The 27,950-nt window shown below is 37.0% G+C and overlaps 1 protein-coding gene across 37 annotated transcripts in view; it reads left to right on the top strand.

The window, feature by feature from the left end:
* ABI3BP (ABI family member 3 binding protein) overlaps nucleotides 1-27,950 on the top strand; it is a 241,306-nt gene that overhangs the window by 192,624 nt on the left and 20,732 nt on the right. For 35 of the 37 annotated variants that reach the window (XM_064584048.1, XM_064583896.1, XM_064578467.1 and 32 more), the window contains 8 exons: nucleotides 534-599; nucleotides 2,333-2,407; nucleotides 9,722-9,799; nucleotides 11,489-11,593; nucleotides 12,908-13,036; nucleotides 13,673-13,741; nucleotides 21,411-21,620; nucleotides 25,309-25,417. In XM_064584048.1, the coding sequence (XP_064440118.1) occupies nucleotides 534-599; nucleotides 2,333-2,407; nucleotides 9,722-9,799; nucleotides 11,489-11,593; nucleotides 12,908-13,036; nucleotides 13,673-13,741; nucleotides 21,411-21,620; nucleotides 25,309-25,417 (841 nt within the window). The remainder of the gene's footprint in view (nucleotides 1-533; nucleotides 600-2,332; nucleotides 2,408-9,721; nucleotides 9,800-11,488; nucleotides 11,594-12,907; nucleotides 13,037-13,672; nucleotides 13,742-21,410; nucleotides 21,621-25,308; nucleotides 25,418-27,950) is intronic. The other 2 variants (XM_064582027.1, XM_064581586.1) reach the window with 1 other exon arrangement.

The raw sequence follows: 27,950 nt of genomic DNA, 5'->3' as shown, positions 1-27,950 counted from the left end.
GTCATTGTCTCCCATTCCTAAAGCTTTAAGGGATAGGACTAAGCGAGTATTCATTTCAGGGTTCATGAGCTAGGACAGTTTGATAGAGACCACGTGTTCCCACTCTTTCAACCTACCTAAAAATATATACTTTTTTTTTAATCTTTAAGATTACTGTCTTCTTTGGCAGAATAATGTTCCACTCTGACTTCCCAACTGAGAGATGTGGATGGATGGATGGCTAGTTGGCTTATATGTTTACCATGTTAAGCAACCGTTGGGTAAAATAAGTGCCCTTGAGAAAGATGGACTAAATGGAGACTAATCCTTGACATACATTACAAATGACTTATCCCACTCTGTGTGCCTTTATTTCCAGTCATGAATGTGTTTGTTTTACTTTCCTTCAGCAGCAATGCTATAATGCATAATTGCAGGTTTCAGAACATCCTTTCCACTTCTATGCAATGTGTATGAGTTGCTGGTCCCTGGGATGCTAAATCCCATTTAATGGAATGTTGGTTATTAAATACGAAGCCTTTCCTCTGTTTCAGCACCACACAGATTGTATACTCCTCCTGTGAGGCCCAGAATACCAGACAAAGCACACATCAGACCCAGTAAGTTGTTTCTCTTTCCGGTGACCTAAATAATCAGCACACCTGAGAAGGTATAAAATGTGTTGAAACAGCAACATACACCAAGGGAGGGAAATATATCTCTAAATGGCAATAAAGGATGTGCAGAAATTCAGATCCTTGTGGATAAGTGGAGAGGAAATGATGAATCCATGGTGATGATGAGATGTGACTAAGGTGTTTAAGGATGACCAGATATAAAGACTCCCTTGGAACTTTATCAACAGAGAAGTATTTTTAGAATAGCATTTGTGTGTAAATCTCACACATACTCCTTCAGTTTTCCATGGCAATTATAGGAATAGCATTAGAGTCAGCTGTGCAGATACTACTAGCTCTCAAATGTTATTGAAGAAGAGATGGTCTCTTCTAGGATAAAAGACCCTTGTTCTGGGAGAACATTTTTCCTTGATTCCTCCAGATGATAAAACACACACACACACACACATTTTACAGGTCATATACAGTAAAAATGATAATTAAGCATTGGAAAATACTTTACATTTATTGAATTCTCCAAAAGTTCTAGGATCTCCCTCACTGGAGCTTGTTAATGAAAAGTTAACTTGGACAGGTTGATTTGGTTCGTGTAAATTGCTCCTATGCTAAAGCATAAGTTGGACCAAAGACACTGACATTTTCTGTCCTTTTGTTGTTGCAATTCTAAGTCTTCTTAAAGTTCTAAATAATGAAGCTGCATTATAAATTAATGTTCTTTGTGTACATCTCTTCAGGCATGTGGGAAAAGAAACAATTATTTTTATCCTTTGGTTTATGGAGAGTCCATGTGTTTTTTGTTTTTTGTTTTGGGGGGCTTTTTGCAGTAATTTTTCCAAGACCTAAAGGTAATTAGGCACAGACATCTTTTATAAACAAATGTATCTCCATGTGCCCTCTGTACCATGATAGCTGTTGAGAGCTTAATGTGTGGCTGGTTATATTAAAGGTTTCTATAAAATAATGAAACTGTAACAATAATGGCTAACACTGACTGAGGGTTTGCCATGTGTCTTGTGGGGTACAGTTGAGGAAGCCAAGGCATGAGAAGAGCTAGGAAGTAGATTTGAAGGCAAGCAATCTGGTCCAGAGCTTGCGCTCTCAACCACAATATACTTCGTGTTTTTTCTTGAAGAGCCTTCCAGAGGCTAAGGCAGGTTACCTCTTAAAGTGCTGGTAATGCTCTGGCTCTTCATAGAGCAGGAGAGAAATTAAAATGATTTCATCATACTCTATGTTCAACAATGGACTTGTACCAGGTTAAGAGGGAACACCTGTATGTGGAGACCCCTGCAAAAGACCCATCAACTTATGAGTTATAAATTAAGACCTTGGCATATAAAGACACTTAAAGTTTTGGTTTTTCATTGTGTGTATAGGTAGTCCTGATCTTTCTTCAGTTCTGTTTTGGAATGTATCTAGTGCTTAGAAATTAAGTGAGGGATTTCCCATTTAGACATATAAATTCCCTTGCCAGTTAGTTCTTCAAGCCAGTGATTACCTCAGAGTAAAAAATCAGGTCTCTCTTCCCAAAATCAAGTCTATGATTTTTAAACTAAAATTGTGGTTTCCATATTCTAAGCAATAGTTTTTGATGAGCGATAATTTTTCTGTTGCCTAGTTAAATGACTTCCAATTCTTTGGGAACTTTTGTTTGCCTTGGTTGCAAAGTTTTAACAAGAACATTTCTAACCTATTTATTTCCCACTTTATTGTAGTTCTGAATAAGACAACTATAAGACCTAGTAGACTCAAACCCAGTAGGACTCCCAAAGAGAATGGAATGGGAACAGGTAATGATCACAAATTTATTTCCTTTTGATCCTCTTCAAACTCGAAATGTTTTCATTCAAAATTTGTACGTTTGTTGAATTCATACTTCAATTTCTTTTTACCAGTTTTGGAAGTTCTTTTTTTTTTTTAAAGATTTTATTTATTTATTGGAGACAGAGAGAATGAGAGACAGAGAGCATGAGAGGGAGGAGGGTCAGAGGGAGAAGCAGACTCCCTGCTGAGCAGGGAGCCCGATGCAGGACTCGATCCCGGGACTCCAGGATCATGACCTGAGCCGAAGGCAGTCGCTTAACCAACTGAGCCACCCAGGCGCCCAGTTTTGGAAGTTCTTAATAGAACTGGAATTGGAAATTGTAACTCATTCCAAAATCAAAATTTGCAGTGTCTCTGAAAACACTGAAAAAGAATTTTTCTTTTCTAAACTCAGTCCACTAAATCATATATAGTCTTGATTCTTGAAAATATCCTGATTAAATATATTTTATATAAATTTAATATATAATATATTATAAATATATTTATATAATGTATAATATGCATTATTGAATGAAAATATCAAAATAGCTGTTTTCTCTAATTTCAGAAACACTTTCCATACATAGGCTCAGTCTTCAAGACTATAATCACTTTGTTTTTAAGTTGGTAATTTCATGAGTACCATTACAATTTTTTTTATAAGACCTGCATTTGTTGGCAGTGTGGAACATGATATTCTAACAAGAGAAGCTAGCAGTTGATCATACTGGCTACAGGCATAGTAACATTTCCAAATCATTCAGCTTAATTCAGGAATTAAATGACATTGCCTTAATCCAGCCAGATCTGTGGGAGTAGGAGTCATACAGATAACTAAGACAATCATCTGATAAAAGTTCAAACACCTCACTCACTAAGTGGATAAATGGTAGTTATGAGATGCCCTAATATGGGATTGCATCATTTCCTTGCTTTACTTACTTACTTACTTACTTACTTACTTACTTACTTACTTATTTATTTATGAGAGAGAGAGAAGAGGGGAGGGACAGAGGGGGAGAGAGAGAGAATCTTAAGCAGGCTTAATGCCCAGTGTGGAGCCCCATGCAGGTCTCGATCTCACGACCCTGAGATCATGACTTGAGCCAAAACCAAGAGTTGGACACTTAACCAACTGAGCCACTCAAGCACCCTGCAATATTTTTTTAAAGATTTATTTATTTGAGAGAGAGAGAATGAGAGAGAGAGAACACATGAGAGTGGGGAGGGTCAGAGGGAGAAGCAGACCCCCTGCTGAGCAGGCAGTCCGATGCGGGACTCAATCCCAGGACTCCAGGATCATGACCTGAGCCGAAGGCAGTTGCTTAACCAACTGAGCCACCCAGGTACCCCTGCAATATTTTTTTAAATAATACAAATCATGTGCTTGCGTATGAAAAGAGCATGGAAATTAGAATTTTGTTAATGCATATTTAATGCATGATGGTTCCCTAATGAGAGTGAGATGTGAATAATACCTGAAGATATTCGGTCTAAAAATCATTTAGATTTGTTTTAAAATGTTTTTTCTACTAGGTTTTTACAGTGTGTGAAGTCCTAGGAATCCACTTTCCTTCAAACCAATTAATGAGGCAATTACTATAAATCCCTGACTCACGAAAAGCAAGAAAGCATTCCAATATTTATTTGTGCTCAGCTCTTCTTTTTATTATTCCCAACTGTGGGATTAGGCAATGCATAGTTTCTCGGATTGACATAAACAATATCGCTCTAAACAGAACCACCTTGTTAATAGTCAAAGCACTTCCCTGGAGTTTGTCCAAGTAAAAATAGAAGAAAGCATTTGTGTCAACAAAGCAAATGAAAGAACAGGTAGCTATGATCAAACTTGAAAGTGATTAACTTTCAGTGTAATCAAGTACTGATTCTCACTAGGAAAATGCTAATTGTCTTCCAGAAGGAAAACAGCTTTATTATAAGTTTATCTGCAATATAAACATTTCTTTCCAGAGCCCCTTGTAACACAAACTGACATCTATTACCCTTTTGTGTAGATGAAATCAACTTTGTAGTATTAGCTCATCTAGTTAAACTGTGGAAGAACGTCCTCTTAACAGAGCTTCATTTTAATTGTTGGTTGCTAGTAGAAATGGGCTGGTGAGCACAGGTAGACAAAGCTGAGCTCAGTTTCTGCCTCCCTTGCTCTACTTCCATCCTCCAACCAAAATGCATTGCACCCATTCTATTGTCTGTTGAGATTCCCCTTTGGGGAATGCTGCCCATCTGTGGGGAATGAAGTCAGCAGACAGCATCCTCTTTCAGCTCCTTCAGAATCAGCCTCAACTGAGAGAGCTTTGACTGGGGGTCAGGGTGATACATCTCTGGGTCTACTACAGATCACATAACAACCAAATGATATTTGCTTCAGGAATGCAAGGTTGGCTCAACATTCAAACAAATTTGTATAATTCACCACATTAACAGAGAAAAGGAGAAAAATCGTACCATCACCTCAATAAATACAAAAAACAACCATTAGACAAAATTCAAAATCCATTCATGATGAAAACTCTCAGAAAACTAGGAATAGAAGGAATTTTCCTCACTCTGATAAAGGATATCTGTGAAAAACCTGCAACTAACATCATACTTAATAATGACAGTCTGAATGTTTTTCTCTTCACATCAAGAACACAAGCATTCCTACTTTTACCACTTATGCTGAAAAGAGTAGTGGAGTATTCAGCCAATGCAATAAGGCAAAAAAGGAAGTAAGTGGTATAAAAATTGGGAATCATAGATGACATGTAGGATATAATGAATGGAAAATTTAATAGCTCTTGGACTATTTGCTTAGGGAATAAGGTCTTTAAGAATTCGTGAGAAAAAGAGTATCTTAAAATCTATTCTCTCCAGATTACTGACTTACGTGAGTCCACCTTACTTTGATTCTTCATAGTTTTGTTCTGGCTTGTTTACCAGAAATGCAGGTATTTACATTAAGTTTATTTTCTCCTCTGACCCAGTCCCCCTACTCATCCACACTTACTTCTTGCTTCTATTGAGTCTTAATGAGACTTAATTTTTGTGTCACCTGATTCCTAATCAACTTTGACATCTTGCCTGGAATATTTATCTTTATTATTCATCCATCTCACAGACATTTTCCTGCAGTTTTTCTTGCTAAAATTTTTAGCCCAGATATTTTACATTAAAAAGAAAAATCAGTTGATAAAGGAAGTGTTTAGGATTTATAGGACATATTCTTCATGGTTTTAGGCCACTTAAGATTGTGCCCTTGGAAGACTCAAAAAGAGACTCTGAGGCATCAAAACAATGGACCTTTGATTATTTAGGCCTCTATAAAAATCTTGCAATGATTTCATTAAACCCCAGGAATCTCTAAACCATCTTGAGCCAGGTTTCTTATTTCATAACATCATTACAGATATTTGCCCAGCTTTATATGCATTTCTTAGCTATATTTGTAAATATGCCTCCACTTCAAAGTCTGAAATTAGCCTACAAAGTTTGAGGTTGTACATAGGTCATTTTTCCAGCACTCTGCTTTTAGAGGTTTTCCAGAGATGTGTTTAGGCTTCACTGATGTGTTCTAAAAATTACAGCCAACTTGAGATCTACACTGCAGAGAGGCAAGAGGCATGCACTCAACCAGGAGATCACACAGGCTATAGTCCCACAGGCCAAATCTGGCTCACGGCCTATTTTCATGAATAAAGTTTTGTTGAAACATAGCCTGCTTTCATAATAGAATGGTAGAGTGGAACAATTGTGACAGAGAGAGTATGGTCCACAAGGCTGAAAATGTTTACTGTCTGCCCAGCACAGAGTAGGCTAAATTCTTCCATCAACAGTCAGTCTCCAACTTTTTCCTTGTAGAAGGAAGCTGCTGAGCTGTACAGGTACTCTTTCATCCAACCAACATTTATTGAAGGCCCATTATGTTTCAGGCAAAATGTGGTCTGGAAACCAACTTGACACATGTGGTTTAGCAGATATGTTAAATACTTGAACCTGAGACTCCTCTCTCTGCCTCCTAATGAGGAATCCACACTTGACTGCCCCCACAGAGTGTGCCTGACAACCAGAAACCAGACTCCTCCAAGATGAGGAATGTGTTTTTCTGGGCTGTGGCTAAACCTTCCAGTCTGCTGGCTCATCACTCCTGGCTTTGTAGCAAGGTGTTAAGATTTGGAGACAAAGACACAGAGACCAATCATGCATAAATACCACCCCTTTTTGGTCCCAGCGAGTAGTGTCTAATACATTTGGAAATGGATTTTCAGTTTACTGTGTTTGTTTGCAACATTTTTGTTACCATGGTTAAAAATACCCAAATCATTACTTCACTTTTGACAATAAATTGCTAAGGGGTAAACTATGCAAATCCAGAGATTTTTGGAGAACTCCCATATGGCAATTGGGAGGCTCATACTAAAGCTCCACTTGGTGCTTCCAGAGCCAATACTGCCCTTTCAAAAATATGTTGATTAATCCTGCCTGAGGGAAAAAGAATTCAGGTTACAGCCTGGGCCAGATTGGCTGATTAAGTGCCAATTCCTGAGAATTCTTTCTCCATAGCATCTCTCTTCCTGGCTTTGTCCTTTGCCTTCCCGTTGCCTCTCTACTACCTCTGGCCTTCACTTGCTCTCTGATTCAGAGCAAAAGAAGTTTACTGGTGTCTGGGCTCTGGTGCTCACATTGCTGCCTGGCTGACACGCAAACCACAGCAAGGTGTAGGCATGGCCAGAATCAGAGTTCATCCCCCTGTCCCAGTTCAATGCCCTGTCCCACGGATGACTTTGGCAGGGTTCTTACCAACATTTTTCTACCCTGTCAACTTTTATCTGTTTCTGAAGGCTGAAGAAAGTCCAGGTTAGCTGTTGATTGATTTGGGTACTTACATTTAAGGATCATAACAGTAAGATGCTTCTGTCTCTATCTATAAAGAAAGTGACACAAGAGCTGGTTTCTGCTGATTTTTCTCTTACTCATAAAGTGGGCTTGCAGAATTCTGGACTTTCTCCTGTATCTCCAGTTGACTAGCCCCTGTGGCTTGGAGGACTTGTCCACTGCCAGGATCTGCTGTTCTCTGAGCCCCACATATTAGTGGCATGGTTGGATGACATATGCTTGCCAGGCAGGGCCATTTAGACCACACACAGTGGTGATGCCTCAAACCACCCACAAGGCAGAAAGTAGGACTCTAAAGCTAAAGTCACTTAGCGTCTTTGTGAGGAATAGCAGAAGCAAGAAGCTGACAAGAGGAAGACAGTACACTGTGCTATGTCACTTAGTGGTTAAGAGCTAGGCTTTAAGCTGGGCGCATGTCGGTCTGAGTCCCAACACTTCCTAGCTGTGAGTTGCTTACTCTTCCCTTGCCTTGGGTTTCTTCATCTGTGGGACCTGAATGGTATCTCCCACACAGAAGGGTTGTATGGATCAAATAAGGCAATGAATATGGAAGGTGCTTTGAACCAAAATACTTTATTTTTGTTTTTCAGGTAAAAAGGTTTGGGAAAATGCTGTGAAGAAGAATCACTAAAGGCACACACAGTCTATTAGCCTTCTAGAGCCTTCTAGAATACACAATACATTTTTTTACTCTCAAGGAGTAGTGGTAAATCAGGTTTACCATGCCAGATTATCCCAGTGACACAAATGGAAGTACTTTCCCTTCCTCTGTGCCATGAACAAATGAGTCCTTTTCCAACCAAAACACCCAAATGAGTCCTTTCTCTGACCACATTACACTGAGAGTGAGCACAGGAAGAAGACTAATGAGCCCTTTGTTTTCACCATGCCTGTGGGATTAGCCACAAAATAGTCATTGACCCCAAAAACATATTCTTCCTCCTACAAATAAGCAACATTTAATTCATGGCTCCATACAAACATCTCCATGATTTTATATATTCTCTCTTAACCAAGCAGCAGAGAGTATGGGATTGCAATACTGGGGTTTATAAATTAATGTTAATTATAATTATTATAGCATTAATAATAATTATAATAATAATTGTAATGTTACTGTGTTGATTTATAATAATTTAATTTCATCATTTAATGTGCTAATACCTGATTTTTGGCAAGTATTCTCCTGTATTTTAATCAATATTATTTTAATGTATCTGCCTGCACATTAAACAAGATCGAGTGTGTAATGTCACTACATGGTCCCTAGAACACAGTGAATAAACTTGTGATTTTGGTTGTCCTTGTTAATGTACAGACTAGTATACTAAATATTCTTATTTTTTAAGTATGTGAATTATAGTCAGGTCCTCAGAGTATGGATTTTTTTTTTATGTTGGTCACCATAAAGTACTTCATTAGTTTTTGATGTAGTGTTCCATGATTAATTGTTTGCATATAACACCCATTGCTCATTGCAATACATCCCTCCTTAATACCCATCACCGGGCTATTCCATCCCCCCAGCCCCCTCCCCTCTGAAACCCTCAGTTTGTTTCCGGAGTCCATAGATTCTTGTCTGTTTGTATGGATAATGTCTGTTTCTGTTCTTTCTTAATGAAGACAGCCACATCAGGGAAGATTATTTTATAATGTAAAAGCATAACAATTCAAAAAATAAGACAAAACCTAAATTGGTTCCCCCATCCTTAGGATAGATATTCAAACTCCAAGCATGGGTATTTCGGTGAATGACTAATAACCACCAGATTATATTTGAGAGACTTAGGAGATAAAATATCATACAAAACAATTTTCAAATCAATTTCTTCCAAATAGCAATTTGGAGCTCTGTGCCTGCCCAGGACTAATTTACAAGTCTCAAAGGTACGGATCCAGTTTGTGGCCGAATCAACATAATAGCCAAGGCTTCTCCAGGAATATTTTTAAAGTCAACTTACCAAGGATAAATCCAAACACATTGGAATTTTAAGAGGTTTTAGGGGGTTATTGAAGGGGTTGGAGGAAAACTTTTTTTAAAACCACAGAATGTACTCATGAATATTGGCAAAAATGGCCAGTCACTGAAGATGAAGTCTGCCTGGTGAGACTGTACCACCGGGAAGGCAGTACAGTGCGGGCATCATGGAAAACTCAGACAAAACCATGATCCATAATCAAACACTAACTCTTCAGAAAAACTATTACAGCTAATGAATATAGGGCTTTGAATATTTTCTATATGCAGACAGGAGAAGCCAATTAAAATGCCTGGGCACAAAAACACCAGGGCCACTGTTCCGCATTGAATGCACATTATCACTGATTACCAAGTTTCTGTGAAAAAACATCTAAGACGTTTTTGCTGTCTACTTACTCCCTTTCATTATGTCTGCTCACAGGGGTCAAGCAAGCACCAAAGCCATCAGGTGCTGGTAAAAATACGTCAGTGGACTCCACCCACTCTACCAAAAAACCAGGTAAGGAATAAGATACTAACTCCCTTACTTTGCTCTTCTCTGCTACTGCAGTGTCTAATGTTGTAGCAAAAACAGCATCCTCACAGCTCTCAAAGGACCATGCCAACAGTACATGGGTACTGCTAAAGAAACATTCTAAAATATTATCTTTGGGGCGCCTGGGTGGCTCAGTTGGTTAAGCATCCAACTCTTGATTTCAGCTCAGGTCATGATCTCAGGGTGGTGAGATGGAGCCCAGCGTCGAGCGTCAGGTGTGGAGTCTGCTTAAGATTTTCTCTCCCTCTGCCCCTCCCCCACCCTGTGCATGCTCACTCTTGAGCTCCCCCCGCCAAAAAAAATTAAAAATAAAATATTATCTTTGGGGAAATAAATAGTGCTCACATTAAATATTAACAAGAACCTCTAATTGGGTACTAATTCAAGAATCACTTTGGATAATGTTCTGAGGGGTCACAGTGGACAAATGCTGAAGAGTCACTGTGGGTTCTAGTTTTCATCATGTTCAAGTTTTGTTCTTGTGTGATTTACTATAATATCCTTTAGCCCGATAGAATTTATGTTCCTAATTTAAGACTGTGCTCTATATACTAGGCCAAATTTATGAAGCTGGTAACTTGGAAAGGTTTGTGTTGAGTAAGAATTCTATGCCATTTCAAAGGTTGCTATGAAACCTACTCTAGTGTATTAATGCCTGGGCTACAGAGCCATATTCTGTTATCACACTCACTCCCCTGCATGCACACAAGTGCACACTCGCTAGTCTCCCAAGAAGTACTTAAAGTCACAGGGCATTTTCCTAGGTTGCCACTTCTACTTGAAGATTTTTTTAACCAACGTATATTATGCAAAGAAAGACGTGAATTTTTAAGCTAGAACACAAGACTTAAAATTTGGGTTAAGGTGGATTGTTCTAGGCACCTCTAGCCTTGCCAGCATTTGTGCAAAGCATGAAAAGATAATCTGTGCATAGTATTAAAAGGTATCTCTTCCCTCTGCCCTTTAGGCAGACTCTTTAGTAAAATGTGCCCTTCCTCTGGGTGGGCAGGCTTGCACCAGGGCTCACAGATGGGTGAGCAGAGTGCGTGTTAAACTTCAGCTCCCACTCACATATCCCTTGCCAGGGCCCTTGTGCAGTGCACAACTGTTCATACTGACCCTGCTCTCCACAGCCACAGGCTAATTGCTTCTGCCATCAAGGCTGCTTTGTTGTAATCTTTTGAGAAGTTCTGAAAGCGTTTATTCAGTTATTATTATATAATAGATTTGGGTGGTGGGGTGGAACATCCACTAAAGGAGAAATTATATCCTTTAACAATTTAAAGCTAAAATGACCTAAGAAATTGTAGTCTGAAAATCAAAGGCAATGGGAGACAGTGAAACTCAGAAAAACTGTTGTGCCTATATGAGAAACTAAAGATGTTAAATTCTCTATATCTGTACAGTTTTAAAAGGCAGATAGACCTATAATTAGAGGATATTTTTCCCATATGTTAATGGACTTCATTATTCCTGGGTATATTACCAACATTAATTTAGAGGAATATCAGAATATATTACTCATAGACACTTTCTTATGGGATCTGTCCTCTGTCATCCACTTGATACTTATCAAGTGTTATATTTTTTAAAACCTGACATGTTTACGGAGTGAATCCTTATGGCAACTTTATCTGTAATATAATCTCGTAGCCGCAATCCCAGGCACTCGCCGCCCACCCTTGCCACCCAGACCTGTGCCCCCACGAAGAAAACCTTTACCACCAAATAATGTCACCGGCAAGCCAGGAAGCGCAGGTATGTCTCTCCTGTACCTTCTCGCTCCATGATACTCATTTGCCCAGACAGCCGCAAGCCCTTCTTGGCATGCTAGCTCAAGCGATAGACAAGTCCTTGGTGCATGGGACATGTGCCTGTGTTGGCCCCCAAAACTGGACCCTGTTAATCCACTGGACACTGGGCTTCTATCCTGATTCTGGGTGCGTGTGGTCCCGGAAACCACCCCTGTGTATCTAGGCCAGTTTGCTTTTTAAACGTTGTGAGACAGAAGCTCACTCAGGCCTTTCAACAAGTGCATTATTTTGGATGAGGTACTGTACGTTGCCAACCTATAGGGGGTAATGGAAAATGTGATACCCCGTCATCTCTTTACCATTATCTCCTGAAATGAAATCCTGTACATCTCACTGAAAGCTCCCCTGTTCACCAGCCTTCACGCTGGCCCCAGTATTACGGTACTAGCGGAGAGACTGCGGGCTAAAACATGAGCAGCTCTAGCCTGTGCAACAGGGCAAGAATATATATTGTAGAAGTCAACAGAACAGATGTTATATTAAGCATCTTTTTCCTTCTTCTTCAGCCATGATCCATGCCTGCTAGTTACTCTCCACGTCAAGCCATTCCATCTCCTTGATATCTTTCCTGTAAAACACCTTCCATCTAATCCCACTGCTCCCTATGTAGTTCACCTGCTCTGCCTTTGCCTACAACAGCTGCTTTTGTCTCTTGACTTCCTTCTTGGCCACCAGACTTGCAACCTGACCATTCATCCCCTTCTCATCTCATCTTATTACTTTCCCAGTGAAAATCTTTCAGTGGGTCCTTGTCACCTAAAAACAATGTCCAAATCTATGGTATGGAAGGCCCTTCATGATCTGGCCTTTCCTGTCCTTCCACAGTCCGCTCTCACGGTACCCCAAAGTACTCTTGGCTCTCACACAACAAGTAGTCTCATGCTTCCCTGGCTTGTCTCTTCCTGCAACCTCTGCCCCAATATAGCTCTCATACCTACCTGCTGATTATTTCACTTCTTTATCGGCACAACCTCTGTGAAGACATTCCTACCCTCCCCTCACCCACCCTTCATCTTTCCGCATAGACATTACTACTCTGTCTGCTTACTTTCTCTGTGAGCTTATCCAGTTCTTTCCCAATATCTACAGTGCTTCAACATATTTGGCTCACACATCTATTTTGATCAAAGACACGGGTTTTGTTTTCTCTCCAAGCCTGTCATATAGTGTAAGTGCTGAATAAATATTTATGGAATAAATAAATGGGGAACTTGCCAATGCTCCTATAAAGCCTGACTGCTTTGGCTCTCCATTACAGGAATCATTTCATCAGGCCAAGTAACTTCTCCACCCCTGAGGGCCACACTTAGGCCTACTGAAGCCCCTTTACAGAGAACAGAGACAGATGAAAAGCAACCAACAGCTCCTGCCTCAGGAGAAGATCTTGGTGAGTATGTCAGTCACTTCACACTGGATGCTTAGCTATGAAGTGCTAAAAGATTTCAAGTTAAGGGGAAAAGAGTCTCAGTTCTGGATTATCTGTTTTATTCAATTTTATGATTAATATCAGTCCTTTGAAACTTTGAAATTATACTCATGTTTAAAGCTTTGAGATAGAATATGGTCCTTCCCTTCAGAGACAGAGAAGAAGGTACCCAAGTTTTTGAGAGAAGTCTTCCTGAAAAGATCTAGGTTACCCAATGTTTCTCACTAAATCAGATGTCATTATTAATCATACATATCTTGGGGTGCCTGGCTGGTTCGGTCAGTAGAGCATGCCACTCTTGATCTCAAGGTCATGAGTTCAAGCCCCATGTTGGGTGTGGAACCTAATTAAAAAATAAATCATATATTAATTTATTAATGAGTATTGCCTACTTTAATCTTTAAGTCATTATTTGGTATACTCAGAACACCTGCAGCAGGACACATTTAAAGGCCTTTTATTGTGGACAGATATTATAATTATACACAAGCAGTTGACCAGGAGGCATATTAAATATTTATAGTTTTTAATACTTTTCATTTTCTTGAGAAGCTTTTTTATATTTTGCTAAAATCATTTATTATCTTCTATTCTCAGGTAATATAACTGACTTTAGCTCAAGTCCAACAAGAGAAACTGATCCTCTTGGGAAGCCCAGATTCAAAGGTAGGTGTGATTGGCTCCAAATCTGAATTTTAACAAGGCTGTCTTAGACTGAACTATCCATTAGCTTTTGCTGGTAATAACTGCAAAATCTTAGTAGCATAGTCTAATAAGGATTTATTTCTCATGTGTTTCCAAGTCACCTGAGGGTCAGTAGGTTGTGCTTTACTAAGTGGTTCTGCTTCCAACAGCAGGTACAGTTGGGCCTCCTGTGGCTTGGGCTCAGCTACGCTCCACATTTTTTCATTCTGGTGCTAAGGATGAAGGACCAACAGTGACTCAGGAGGAGCCATTTTAATTACAATACAAAGTCAAGAGTGGGGAGTTCAGAAACACAACAGCATTTCAAGCTTCTCCTTGTATCTGCCAATATCCATTGGCCAAAGAAAGTCCCAGAGCCCACCTCAAATCAAAGATTGGGGAAGTATACTCCTTCCATGGATATAGAGAATATTTTTGAACAGTATCAAGTCTACCACAGTAAGAGAGCTCTGATATAGAGCCCAGTATTTCCTTTTTGTAATATTTTTTTTCTGAAGTGTAGAATTTGGTAAGTCTTAACATATGTATACACCCATGAACCCATCATCACAATCAAGATAATAAATACATGCACCACCTCCAAAAGTGTCATCACGTACTTTTATAATTCCTCCATCTCACTCCTCCCACCAAATCTTTAGTTCCTAGATAATCACAGATCTGCTTTACTATAAATATGTATACATTTTGTGGATTTTTATGTACATGAAAAAATACAGTATGAACTTTTTTTGGTCTGGTTTCTTTCATTCAGCATAATTATTTTAAGATTCATCCATGTTGCAACATGTATCAATAGTTCATTTCTTTTATTGCTGACAGGTATCCTATTATATGAATATATAATTATTTATTAAACCTGTTTATGACATTTGGGTTTTTTCTAATTTTTTTACATTACCAATAAAGCTGTTATGACCATTCATGTACAAGTGTTTGTATAGTCATATGCCTTCATTCCTTTTGGATGAATGCCTACAAGAGCAGTGACTAGATCATTTGAGTGTATATTTAACATTTTAAGAAACTACAAACTGATTTTCACAGTAGTTGTGCTGTTAACCTTTCTGTCAGCAGTGTATGAGAGTTCCAATTCCTCCACATCTTTGTCAACACTTGATCCCAGGATCCTGAGATCATGACCTGAGTGCAAATCAAGAGTAGGACACTTAACTGACTGAGCCACCAGGCTACCTGAGATTCTTTGTATTTTTTGGTAGAAAACCTTTTTCAGATACATGCTTTACAAATATTTGCTCCCAGTGTGTGGATTCTGTTTTTTAATTTTAATAAATCTCAGTTTATTAATTTGGTTTTTTTATATACTATATTTTTGGTGTTGTATTTAAGAAATCATTGACCAATCAGAGGTCATAGAGACCTCTTCCATTTCCTTCTAGAAGTTTATCTGATGTTTCCTTCTAGACATTTTCTACTTTTACATTTAGGTCTATGATCCATATTGTGTCAAATTTTGTATATGATACAAGGTGTGAAACAAATCAGTTTCCTTGCTTGTGTGCATAAAATTGTTCCAGCATCATTTGTTGAAAAAAACTATTCTTTCCATGGAGTTTCATTTGTACCTTTGTCAAAAATGAATTGTCCATATATTTGGGGAACTGTTTTAGCTCTCTAATCTGTTCTATTGATCTATTTATCTGCCTTTACATCAATACCACCATGTTTGTGTTATTGTGGTATTGGTATTGTATTGATGATTCTGGGTCCTCTGTATCTACATCTGAATTTTAGAATCAGCTTATCAATATCTAAAAAATAGCCTGGTTATATTTTTATTAGAATTGCATTGAATGTATAGGTCAATTGGGAAAAATTGACAGCTATACAACAGTTAAGTCTTCCTACCTCTGAACAGTGGCGTATTTTACTATTTATTTGGCTCTTCAATTTTTCTCACCAATGTTTTTAGTTTTCAGTGTACAGAAAACCATAAAAATAGTATTTTTATTTCAATTTCTAATTATTCATTGCTAATATATAGAAAAATTAATTCTTATATCCTGAAACCGTGTAAAACTCAGTACCTTTTATGTAGATCCATTAGATTTTCTACATACAGAATCATGTCATCTGAGAGTAAAGTTTTACTTCTTCCTTTCTAACTTGGGTGACTTTTTTCTTGCCTTATGGTACTAGCAAGACCGTCCAGTAAAATACTGAATAGTTACAGTGAGGATGGATATCCTTTTCTTATTCCTGACTTTATGGAAGAAGCATTCATTCTCTCACCTGAATGTAATTAAGTATGATGTTACCTCATAGGTTTTTCATAGATGCCCTTTATTGGGTTGAGAAAATTCCCTTCTATGTCTGCTTTGGTGGTAACTGTTATCAGAAATGAGTGCTAGATTATGTTTAATGATTTTTCTGCCTTTATGAAGATGATAATGTTTTTACTAGTTTCTTAATGTAATGGAAGTAATTGTTTTTGAATTTTCAACTTTTCATTCCAGGGACAAACTCCACTAGGTCACGACATATTCTCATTTTAAATATGTTGTTGGGTTTAATTTGGTAAAATTCTGTTTAGAATTGTATTTAGTGGAGGATATTTGTCTGTAGTTTTCTTTTTCTGTAACGTCTAAGTCAAGTGTTAGTCTCAGAATAATGCTGAACTCTCCTCCTCAGTTTCAGAGTTTAGAATTGGTATTGCTTCTTCCTTAAATGTTTAGTAGGGAAGAAGAGTGTTTTTCTTCCCTAGTGAGTTTTGGTAATGTTTGTCTTCTACTTATTAGTCCATTTCATCCAAGTTGTCAAATTTATTGACATAAAGTTGTCCTTAATATTCTCTTATTATTTTAATATCTGTAGAATCTGTAGTGATGTCACCTCTCTCATTCCTGTTATTGATAATGTGTAAGTTTTCTCTTTTGCCTAATCAGTCTGGCTGTAGATTTATTAATTTTTTTGACTTCTGAAAAAGTCAACTTTTTGTTTCATTGATTTTGTCTACTTACTCTGATCTTTTCATTTTTTCTTCTGCTTAATGTGGTTTAATTTACTCTTCTAATTCCTGAAAGTAAAATCTGTCTTCACTGATTTGATTCCTCTCTTCTTGAATATGGCATTTACTGCTACAGATTTTCCCCTAGATATTATTTAAGCAGCATCCAAAACTTTTTGTTATGCTGTATATTCATTTTTACTCTATTCAGAATACTTTTTAATTTCCCTTTTGATTTGTTTGATTCATTGATTATTTAGAAGTATGTAATTTCTAAATATTTTGAGATTTTTCTAGAGATTATTCTGTTACTGATTTCCAATATAACTCCATTGTTATCACATGCTCTGTCACATACTTAAATTCTTTTAAATTTATTGAGACTTTTTTTTTTTTTTTTAAGATTTTACCTATTAATTTGACAGAGAGAGACAGCGCGAGAGAGGGAACACAAGCAGGGGGAGTGGGAGAGGGAGAAGCAGGCTTTCCTGCTGAGCAGGGAGCCCAATGCAGGCTCGATCCCGGGACCCTGGGATCATGACCTGAGCCGAAGGCAGACGCTTAATGACTGAGCCACCCAGGCACCCCTTATTGAGACTTTTTTATGGCCCAGAATATGGTCTATCTTGGTGTATGTTCTGTGTGTACTTGAAAAGAATGTGTATTCTGCTATTCTTAAGAGGAATGTTGTATTTGTTTGCTAGGGTTTCCATAACAAAATGCCACAAATGTGGTGGTTTACACAACAAAAATTTATTTTCTCACAGTTCTGGAAGCCAGAAGTCTGAAATCAAGGTATCATCAGATTTGGGTTCTTTTGAGGCCTCTTTCCTTGACTGCAGAGGGCCACCTTCTCACTGTGTCCTCATATGGCCTTTCCTCTGGGTGCACACATCCTTGGTGTCTTCTCTTATAAAGGACACCAGTCACCATGGATTAGAATCTCACCCATATGACCTCATTTAATTTCATTTACATTTCTAAAGACTCTAACTCCAAATAGAATCACATTGGGAGTTAGGGCTTCAACACAGGAATTTTTGGGAAACAATTTACATAACAAGTATTATATAGGTGTCAGGTCCAATTGTTTGGTTGTATTGTGCAATTCTTTTACATCCTTAGTGATTTTCTGTCTATTTGTTCTATCAATTAAAGACAGAAGAAATTGAAATCTCTGACTATAACTGTGGATTTATTTCTACTTACATTTCTATCAGTTTTTGCTACATTTATATTAAAGGTCTATATTTAGATGTAGACTTAAACTGCTTAGGATTCTAATAAACTGATAAACTGATACTTTTTCATTATAAAATTATCTTTTCTGTTTATGGTAATATTATTTACTCTGAAATCTAATTTGTTAATATTAAATATACACTCAAGCTTTCTTTTGGTAAATGTTACCATGTATCTCTTCTTTTCATCCTTTTAGTCTGAATCTATTAGTCTCTGTATATTTAAAGTGTGCTTCTCATTGGCATCATATAGTTGGTTCTTGCTTTGTTATCCTATCTAATAATCTCTTCATTTTATTTTGGGTGTTTAGAACCTTATATTTAACATGACCAATGATATAGTTAGGTTTAAATCTATCTCATCTTGCTATTTGTTTTCTATTTGTCCCCGCTATCCTTTGTTCCCTTTTTCCTCTTTTCCAGCCTTCTTTTGGATTTTTTTAGTTGAAGTATAGTTGACACACAATGTAACATTAGTTTCAGGTGTGCCAACATAGTGATTCAACTTTTCTATACATTATGCTATGTTCACTACAAATGTAGTTACCGTCTGTCACCATACAATATTATTGCAATACCATTGACTATATTCCCAATGATGCACCTTTTATCCTCATGTTGTATTCATACCATAACTGGAGGCCTCTATCTCCCACTCCCCTTCATCCATTTTGCCTATCCTCTCACCTCTCCTCTGGCAACCATGTTTGTTTTCTGTATTTATGGATTTGTTTCTGCTTTTTGTTTGTTCATTTGTGAGGGTTTTTTTCTTTTTTTTTTTTAGATTCTACATAGAAGTGAAATCATACAGTACTTGTCTTTCTCAGTCTGACTTATTTCACTTAGCATAATACCCTCTAGGTCTGTCTATGTTGTTGCAAATGGCAAGATCTCATTCTTTTTTATGGCTGAGGAATATTCCATTATATATATGTACCATTTTTCTTTATCCATTCATTTGTCAATGGACACTGGGGTTGTCCCCATATCTTAGCTATTGTAAATAATGCTGCAATAAATATGGGGTTGCATGTATCTTTTCAAATTAGTGCTTTCATCTTCGTTGGGTAAATACCTAGTAGTGGAATTACTGGATCATACATATTTTTGTTTTCTGTTTTTAATTTTTTGAGGAAACTTCATACTGTTTTCCACAGTGGCTGCACAAATTTACATTCCCACCAGTAGGGCAAAAGGGTTTTCTCCATATTCTCTCCAACACTTATTATTTCTTGTTTGTTTGTTTTTTTACTCTAGCTATTCTGACAGGTGTAAGATGATATCTCATTGTAGTTTAGATTTGCATTTCCCTGATGATTAGTGTTGTTGAGCATCTTTTCATGTGTCTGTTGGCCATTTGAATATCTTCCTTTAGAAAAATGTCTATTCAGGTCTTGCGTCCATTTTTTAATTGGAGTATTTGTGGGTTTTGGTGTCATGATGTATAAATTCTTTATATATTTTGGATATTAAACCCTTATCAGATATATCATTTGCAAGTATCTCCTCCCATTCAGTAGGTTGCCTTTTTATTTTGTTGATAATATCTTTTGCTGTGCAAAAGTTTTTTACTTTGATGTAATCCTGATTGTTTTTGTTTAAGTTGCCTGAGGAAACATGTCTAGAAAAATGTTGCTAAGGCTGAAGTCAAAGAAATTACTGCCTATGTTTTCTTCTAGTTTTATGGTTTCAGATCTTACATTTAGATCTTTAATCCACTTTGAGTTTTTTTGTGTGTGTATGGTGTAAGCAAGTGGTCCAGTTTCATTCTTTTGCATGTAGCTGTCTAGTTTGCCCAACACTATTTATTGAAGAGACTGTCTTCCCTATTGTGTATTCTTGCTTCTACAACTTCACAAATAGTGCAAGAACCTTATATTAGTATAGCAACTTTTCTCTCCTCCTGGCCTATTGTTGTTATACATTTTACTTTTACATGTTAATACATCACACTAAACTGTAATTTTTTTATGTTTAAATAGTAAATTATCTTTTAGAAAGAAATAAAAATATTGTGCATATTTATGTATATATTTACCATTTCCAGTGCTCTTTGTCCTTTGTGTGGATTCATATTTCCATCTGGCATCATTTTCCTTCTGCCTGAATGTCCTTTAATCTTTCTTGTAGTGTGGGTCTGCTGGTTATGAATTCTGTCTGTCTTTGTATGTCTAAAAGGTATTTCACTTTTATTAAAAAAGGATATTTTCACTAGTTATAAAATTCTAGATGATACGGTTTTTTTTTCCCAGTATTTAAAGATGTTGCTCCAATGCCTTCTCACTCTCATTCTTTCCAATGAGAGTCTGCCATAATCCTTATCTCTATTGTTCTATATACGATGCGTTTTTTCTGCCTCCTTTAAAAGCTTTTCTCTTTATCATTGGTTTTGCAAAACAATTATATTCGTATAGTTTCTTCATGTTTGCTGTGCTTAGGTTTCTTTGAAATTTTTTGGATCTGTGAGTTTAGAGGTTTTATCCAATTTGGAAATTTTTGACCATTATTTCTTCAAATATTTTTTCTGCCTGTTTTCTACTCAGATACTAAAATTACATGTATATTGTACTGCCTGAAATTGTCCCACAACTCACTGATGCTCTGTTCATTATTTTTAGTTCTTTTTTTCTCTCCACTTCTATTTTGGGTAGTTTTTATTCCTATGTCTTCAAGTTCACTAATCTTTTTCTGCAATATCATCTCTGTACTACTATCATCCTGTATGTTTTTCATCTTACATGTTTTAGCTTTCACCTCTAGAAATTTGATTTTGGTCTTTTTTATACCTCTCTTGTCTTAATTTTTTTATTACATGGATTATAGTGATAATAATTGTTTTATTGTCCTTGTCTGATGACTAACATCCATGCAAGTTCTAAATTGATTTCAAAGAATTTATTTTCTCCTCATTATGGGTAATATTTTCCTGTAATTTCACCTTGTTGCTGGATATGTTTTTTTAATCTAAAATATTCTTGAATTTTGTCCTGGATGTAGTTAATTTACTTGAAACCACTTGACCCTTTGAGTCTGGCTTTTAAAATTTAGTAGGTGAGACCAGAACTGTGTTTAGTATAGGGCTAATTATTCCCCACTTCTAATGCAACACCCTCTTGAGTACTCTTTCCACTGCCCCATAAATTATGCAGTTTAAAACATGCTTAGGGAACCAAATTACTTTTGGATATTAGCATAAGTTAAACCTATTTAGAAAAGTAAACCAGCTACAACATCCATATCAGGTATCTCAGAGACAGGAATTCTAGATTTTCATAAGTTTGAACAACCCACATCACTGCTTTCATCTATCTGTTTATAATGTGAGACCAAATGTCTTCATACAGATAAATATATTTGAGTTTACCTCCACCTTCTGTACAAACTCAAACAAGGCTAAATGTCAGAGTCCTTTCTCTCTTAGGTCCTCATGTGCGATACATCCAAAAACCTGACAACAGACCCTGCTCCATCACTGATTCTGTCAAACGGTTCCCCAAAGAGGATGCCACCGAGGGGAATGCCACCAGCCCACCGCAGAACCCACCTACCAACCTCACTGTGGTCACTGTGGAAGGTTGTCCCTCATTTGTCATCCTGGACTGGGATAAGCCACTAAATGATACCATCACTGGTAAGATCATGGCATGAGGACTGATACTCTGGTGGGAAGCATTGATATGTGAGTGTGGTACCTGGGTCAAACTATGTCCTATGAGATATATCTCAGGGATAGCAGAGCTGTATTGCCAAAAGTGTCATATGATGGGAAAAGTTCATCTGTGTCCCAGTGATGGGCTTCCTGTTAATTTAACAGATCACTTTAGGTTGCATCCCTTCCATCTCCTCTCAGAACTCTTTTTCACAGTATAAAGATAGATCTGATCTTTTCATTATCAAGAAAATTACAGATAACATAGGAGAAGTTGGCAGTACTGATGATATTTAAACAGTTTCATTTCACCAACCCAATTTCTAGATTGACCTAGAAGTTTCCAGTAGGCTGAAAAGTATTCAATTATTTTTGGAGAAATTTTTTTAGAATTTTAATCCTGGTCAATTTTCTGCTCATCTCAGGAAATTTTAATTCTGCTATCACTCACCTAATCCCTCTAAAAATGACTGTGAAAAATAAGAAATGAGTCATTCTTTGAACTTATTATATGGGAATTTATTTATTCATAGTGAACAGGTTATTCAAACGAGAGAGGAGGGAGAAATAACTAAGAGGCTGAATCAGCTAGAGGAATACAGCATATAGGGGGATTACACAAAGCCTCTGCTATCTTTGTCCTGCTATGCCTGGGACAGGTAGACAGGGTCTAGAGGGGCCCACTGAGAGGCTGTCAGGATGGAAAGAGGGAAGTACACAGGGGCAGTGGGGAGTGGGAGACTCAGCATCTGACAAAAAGATTTTCTGTGAATAAAGAGGAAAACAGCAGTTATTTTTCCTCAGACAAAACTGTTTGGTCTGGGCAATTTCTGCTATAAACAGCTTATTTTTGCTTAGCTGGCCTTTTTTAATTTACCCATATTTTGTGAATTTCATTTATCATGTAGACCTTGCTTTTGTTTTAAGAAAGAACCAGCCATTGCCCATATTCCTTGGGGATTTGCCTAGTCCTGCTTCTTTACTTGGGACTATGCCAGTAGGTGCTACCATCCCAATATCTAAAAAACAATCTCTAAGCATTGATTATCTACATGGATTAAAAAGTCCAAAACTCCCAATTCATGTGCTGTGCTCTGTTTTCATGACCAGACTCTAATTTTCCAATCTTTCTAATAAATAGATTATGTTTTATTAAGTAAATTTTCTCTTAATAGAGCAATAATACTCTCTGAGGGGGGAAAATACCAAATATTCAGTGTTAGTTCTTTATAGATTCCTTATATCTTTACTGTTAATGAATTTATAAATCTCATATTTTAATTTTTTTCCATATTTTAAAGAAATATGGACACACACTAAGTGGCTGTCTTTACCTTCTAAAATATACTCAGAATGTGTCTATAGATGTTCATTCCAAACATTAATATTCTATTTTTATGGTGTTGGTGGACTTATGAAAAAGTTATGATGGCTTTAAAGCATTACAAATGAAAGATGTATTTACAAAGCCCAAAAATATACATTCAAAAGCTAGAATTCTGAGAGAAATTCTAAATTTTTTATATTATGTTATGCTAATCACCATACATTACATCATTAGTTTTTGATGTAGTGTTCCATGATTCATTGTTTGCCTATAACACCCAGTGCTCCGTGCAATACCTGCCCTCTTTAATACCCATCACCAGGCTAACCCATCCCCCTACCACCCTCCCCTCCAGAACCCTCAGTTTGTTTCTCTAAATTATTATTATTTTTTTTTTACGAAGAGCCTGGGGTAATATTAAAAAGAATATTACACAGTCGATGAGAAGTATCCTAAGCCAAAGATGTTTTTTGAAAGTGGTTGCTTTCATGCATAGTCAACTGGAGTGAGATATAATTTTTTCTTTGGGTGACTAAGCAGTACTTGAACCTTTCCAATTGGAATCTTTCAAATTTTTGTGACCCTAGTTTCAAAACACAACTCAGGGATAATAAAAGCAACAGCAATAATAGGTACCACCTGTTGAAAAAAACATGCAAAATACTATTAAGCACCTTCCATATATTCCTAGTTTAATCCCCACAAGCAACACTATGAAGATATATTATTGGCATTTTACAGATGGGAAAACTGAGACTGAGATCGAGGCAAGTGACTTGGTCTGTCTTTTTTCATTGAGCCATACAGTTTCCTTTTTTTTTTTTTTTAAGAGGGGACTAACTAGCCTCCCATGCCCTTTAATAGAAAAGACATGAGTGTTTTGGGTCCCTCATATCAGAAGCACATCTAATCCTGTACCCAACAAGCAGTTTCCATTTTTAAAAAATCAATTTTACTTATATTTTGATTATGCCCATCTTTTTCTAGTAAATATTGCTTCACAGCTGAGGAAAAGATATAAAATGGATATATTTGAATTCAGGGTCCTCCCCTTCCTTACCTTTCCACCCTCTGTGAGAACAGAAAGCCAACTGAGAGATAGGTTGGGACTAGAAGAGCCTGAGAAAGGAATACTAAATAAAAGCCATTAGTCCTTTGGTAGCTGTGCTAATGTATCCAGGTACAATGGCCATTGTGTTCTGGTTTAATTTTGAATTTTTGGAAGGATAGTCATACAAAATTATTAAGAAAGAGCTATCCTCTTTTTTGATTTTTAAAATATACTATTAAAAATCCTTCCCAAATTAAAATTGGTGATTATGTCTTCCTGAGTCTTTCATAGTTTCAGTTTTATTTCCAGTCGCCATCTCCCATCTTTGGTCTCAGTGCTAATAGCAGAAATCTCCAGTAACTTGCCACCTCCTTTGCAGCCTTCCCACTTTCCCTGGTGGCTACCACTTGTGTATTTTGAATGGGGTTTGTTGTTGTTTGTCGTTTTTTGAGTTTTTAATCCTCTGCATGATCTTGTGACATACATTAAACTGAACCCCAATTGACAGCAGGGAAAACCAACAGACAAATTTATAAATTATGTTCTTAATCTGAAAGACTTTCTCTTGATTAGTACTGCAAGTTCATAGAAACATGCCTTTAAGTGAAATTTATGGAGATCTCTATGCAAACTTTAAGGTCATAATTTTTTAAAAAAAAGGATAATTATCAAGAAGGCATATGTAAGCAATAGGTATAAAATTTTCATAACTTACATAAGCAGTAGATACAAAAATCCCATAATTCTATAGTTCAAAATAATGAACTGTCATTCTCTATTTGGTTAACTGTTATTTGCAGCATGATTTTAAACCCAAAGTTTTTTTTGTAGCAGCACCATGAATGCAGTGGCCTTTTCCCCAGCTGTATAATAAAGCTCCACGGAGAAATAAACATGGCTTCTACTCAAGTACCACTTCTCATACAGTGCTTTCCCCATACTGAGCATTCCAACAAGAGCAGACTGTCTGACTTGCCTAGCAGAATCTTTGGTTACCAGTCCAAAGCTACCACAGGAGCACCATCAGTCTTCACAGTTACCAGGCCTTCCGTATTCCAGTAAAGGGAAAGCAGAAATGGTCAATGAGCAACTCCCAAAATGCTTTGGGACATTCATCATCCACTAACCATCCCCATATGGGAATTGCTGATGTGTAAGATCAGTACACCTCAAGAACCGCAATCTAAATTGCTCACGTTTATGAGAGTGACTTTATGACGCTGTTAACCTTAAGAACAATTAAATCAGCCGAGAGGTAAAGACAAGTATTTGTTGGCTTTTTCGCTTTTCAGAATATGAAGTTATATCCAGAGAAAATGGGTCATTCAGTGGGAAGAACAAATCCATACAAATTACAAATCAAACCTTCTCCACAGTAGAAAATCTAAAACCAGATACAAGGTAAGCCACCTGTGCGATTACAGGTGAATTCTCAGAGTGCAAAAGTCTTAACAAGGGCATGAAATGACATCATCTGTCTTTGTCTTAAGGGACCGTGTAGTCTGCATTTCATTCTTTGGCTTACTGGGCATAGCAATGGATACCTCTAGGACATATTTTGCAAATATGCAAGTCATTGGTGGGGACACAAGAGTTGACAAGGTGGTCTTGTAAGTTAGCACTCTAGGGGAGAACAATGAACAACAGAAGGTCGTTAATACCAAATGTTGATGTTAAGTACCAAAATTTAGAGAAGGAAAGGTCTGTGGACCAGACACAACTGGAGTGTATATGATGTAAACTCAATTTGAAAACAGAAGAATTTGGCTGGCATGCTGGCAAGAGGAGGGCAGGGAAATACAAGCTATGTAGCAGATATAGATGACAGTTTGCGATAGTTAAGGCTTCAAATAACTACAGACCATTCCCAGGCATAGCCGTCCTTTGCCTCGGGGGTCTTTTTATCACAAACAAATGAGAATCAATTTTTGAAAATAGAAATATATACTAATAGCAATGCTCTACAATAAAAAAACTTTTCTTGGCATCTCTTATTACACATTGGTACCAGGTTGTTTATGTTACTGTGTGGTTTTGTCATTTCTTTTTAAATATAAAATACCCAATGTTTTATCAGCTCATTGTACTGCAAGAAAAATAAGGGCCTTACACACTTCTAGAAATGTAATAGAGAAGGTTTTTTTGTTTTGTTTTATGTGGCTAAATCATCAAACTTATCGCTCAAGGAGATTCTCGAATGGATACAGCCAAGCATTTCCTTAGTAAAGCCAGTGTACTAAATTCATTTGGGGACTAAATATTACTCTCTGTGGAAAATCAATTTCTTTTCTCAAACTCCAGAACACTGTTTGATAAGCTGTTTATGCTTTCAGTTAAAATGAAAACATCTTCACATCTTAAGTTATAATACACCAAGCAACAGAGATCAATTTTCAGAGAGACACAATCAGGAGTTTTTCCAGATTGAATATTTCATAACTTGATGAAGTTTCTTGGTATTTAAAAAGATCAGCAGAGGCAAAGACTGGAACTCCAGCACTAGAAATTTTTTTTCATAAGTTTTACTCACATCTTTCATTGTCATCAGTTGATTGAATTGAATCAGATATTGAATATGACACTCAAAAGAGCCTATTTTAGTTCTGATAGCAAAGAACCTCTTTTAATGTTTTCGGGAAAAAAGGAAGCATCTAGTTCATTCTAGAAGGTTTGCTATGTATAAACTGTAATCCTATACCGCAAATATACTTTCCATAAGCATTTTTTTCTTTAAAGTTCTCTATTTTGAGCTGTAATATGGAAAATTTTACAACCGCTAATTTTTTTAAAGGATTTAAGTTAGCCAAAACAAGCATGTATTTCAGTAAAAGCCCATTTGATGATCTTCGTTCTGTTTCCTTAGTGATATTAACAGGGAGAGAGAGACTATTTTTAACATAATTATTTTAAGGAAAGAATAAAAAAGAAAAGTTATTTAATTTGGACATTTTAGTAGGTGGATTTGGGCTTACAGAATGTGGATGGTTTACAGTTTCTTGCTTTTTATTCCATTTAATACATTGAAAGGCATATTTAAAAGCATCTAATTTCTAAATGTTCATTGTGTTCCTTTTCTGAATTAGGCGATCCTCAAATCTTCTCAGAGTTCACCTCTTAGTCATGATCAGAAGTAGAAAATAATTATTTCAGTGACGTTTTTAAGCCTGATTTGCTTATAAAAGATTTGTGTTTCCATTCAGCTAACATTTGTTAAGTGCCAACAATGTGGTTGGTGTTGTGACTGCAAACATGAATAAATGTGGTGCCTGCCCTTGAGGATCTTGAGGTAGTGGGATAGGCAGTTAGTAACCAATTATTCTACACAAAGTGGTGAGAGCTCTGGTAAAAATATATACAAGTTGCAAGGGGAGCCCAGATTTGGTGGCACTTTACAAAGTCTGGGGAAGTTGGGAAGACTTCCTGGAGGAGGTGACAACTGGGCTGAGGCTTGAAGAATGCATAGGAAGGAGCTAGCTGGGTAACTGTAGTAGGGGAAAGAAATACCGGAGAGAATAGTCTATGTCCACACAGTCCCAAATAGCATGGTTGTGTGCAGTTAAGAGTCAGCTACTTTCACCAGTGAAAGGGGTGAAAAGTGGACAGAGACAGTGAAAGCAAGAGGTGGAGGCGAGGCTGTGGAGGGCCTTGTGTGCTAGATCAGGGAACTTGGTCAATAGATGAGGAGAGCCAGAAAGATGGTAACTGGGAATGACTTGCTCCAAGTTTCATTTTAGTATTGTTATGACTTTGATTTAGTTGCAACAATCACTTTTGATACTAGAGTCACTTATAATGAGTAACGGTTGGTAGAATAAATCGAACAAAAACTTTTTGTTAATGTCTTGCAAGAGTGCCATTTTGGCATCTTGCCTAATTGGCCAAATAGGTGCATAAGAGAAAAGTACCTCTGGGCTAAGCTGCATTTCATTCTGAA

Source organism: Mirounga angustirostris, unplaced genomic scaffold (genome assembly GCF_029215605.1).
Source record: "Mirounga angustirostris isolate CCGP_5_RB_7025 unplaced genomic scaffold, mMirAng1.0.hap1 SCAF_1, whole genome shotgun sequence".
Lineage (NCBI taxonomy): Eukaryota > Metazoa > Chordata > Mammalia > Carnivora > Phocidae > Mirounga > Mirounga angustirostris.
This window is presented reverse-complemented; position numbering and strand designations above follow the sequence as displayed.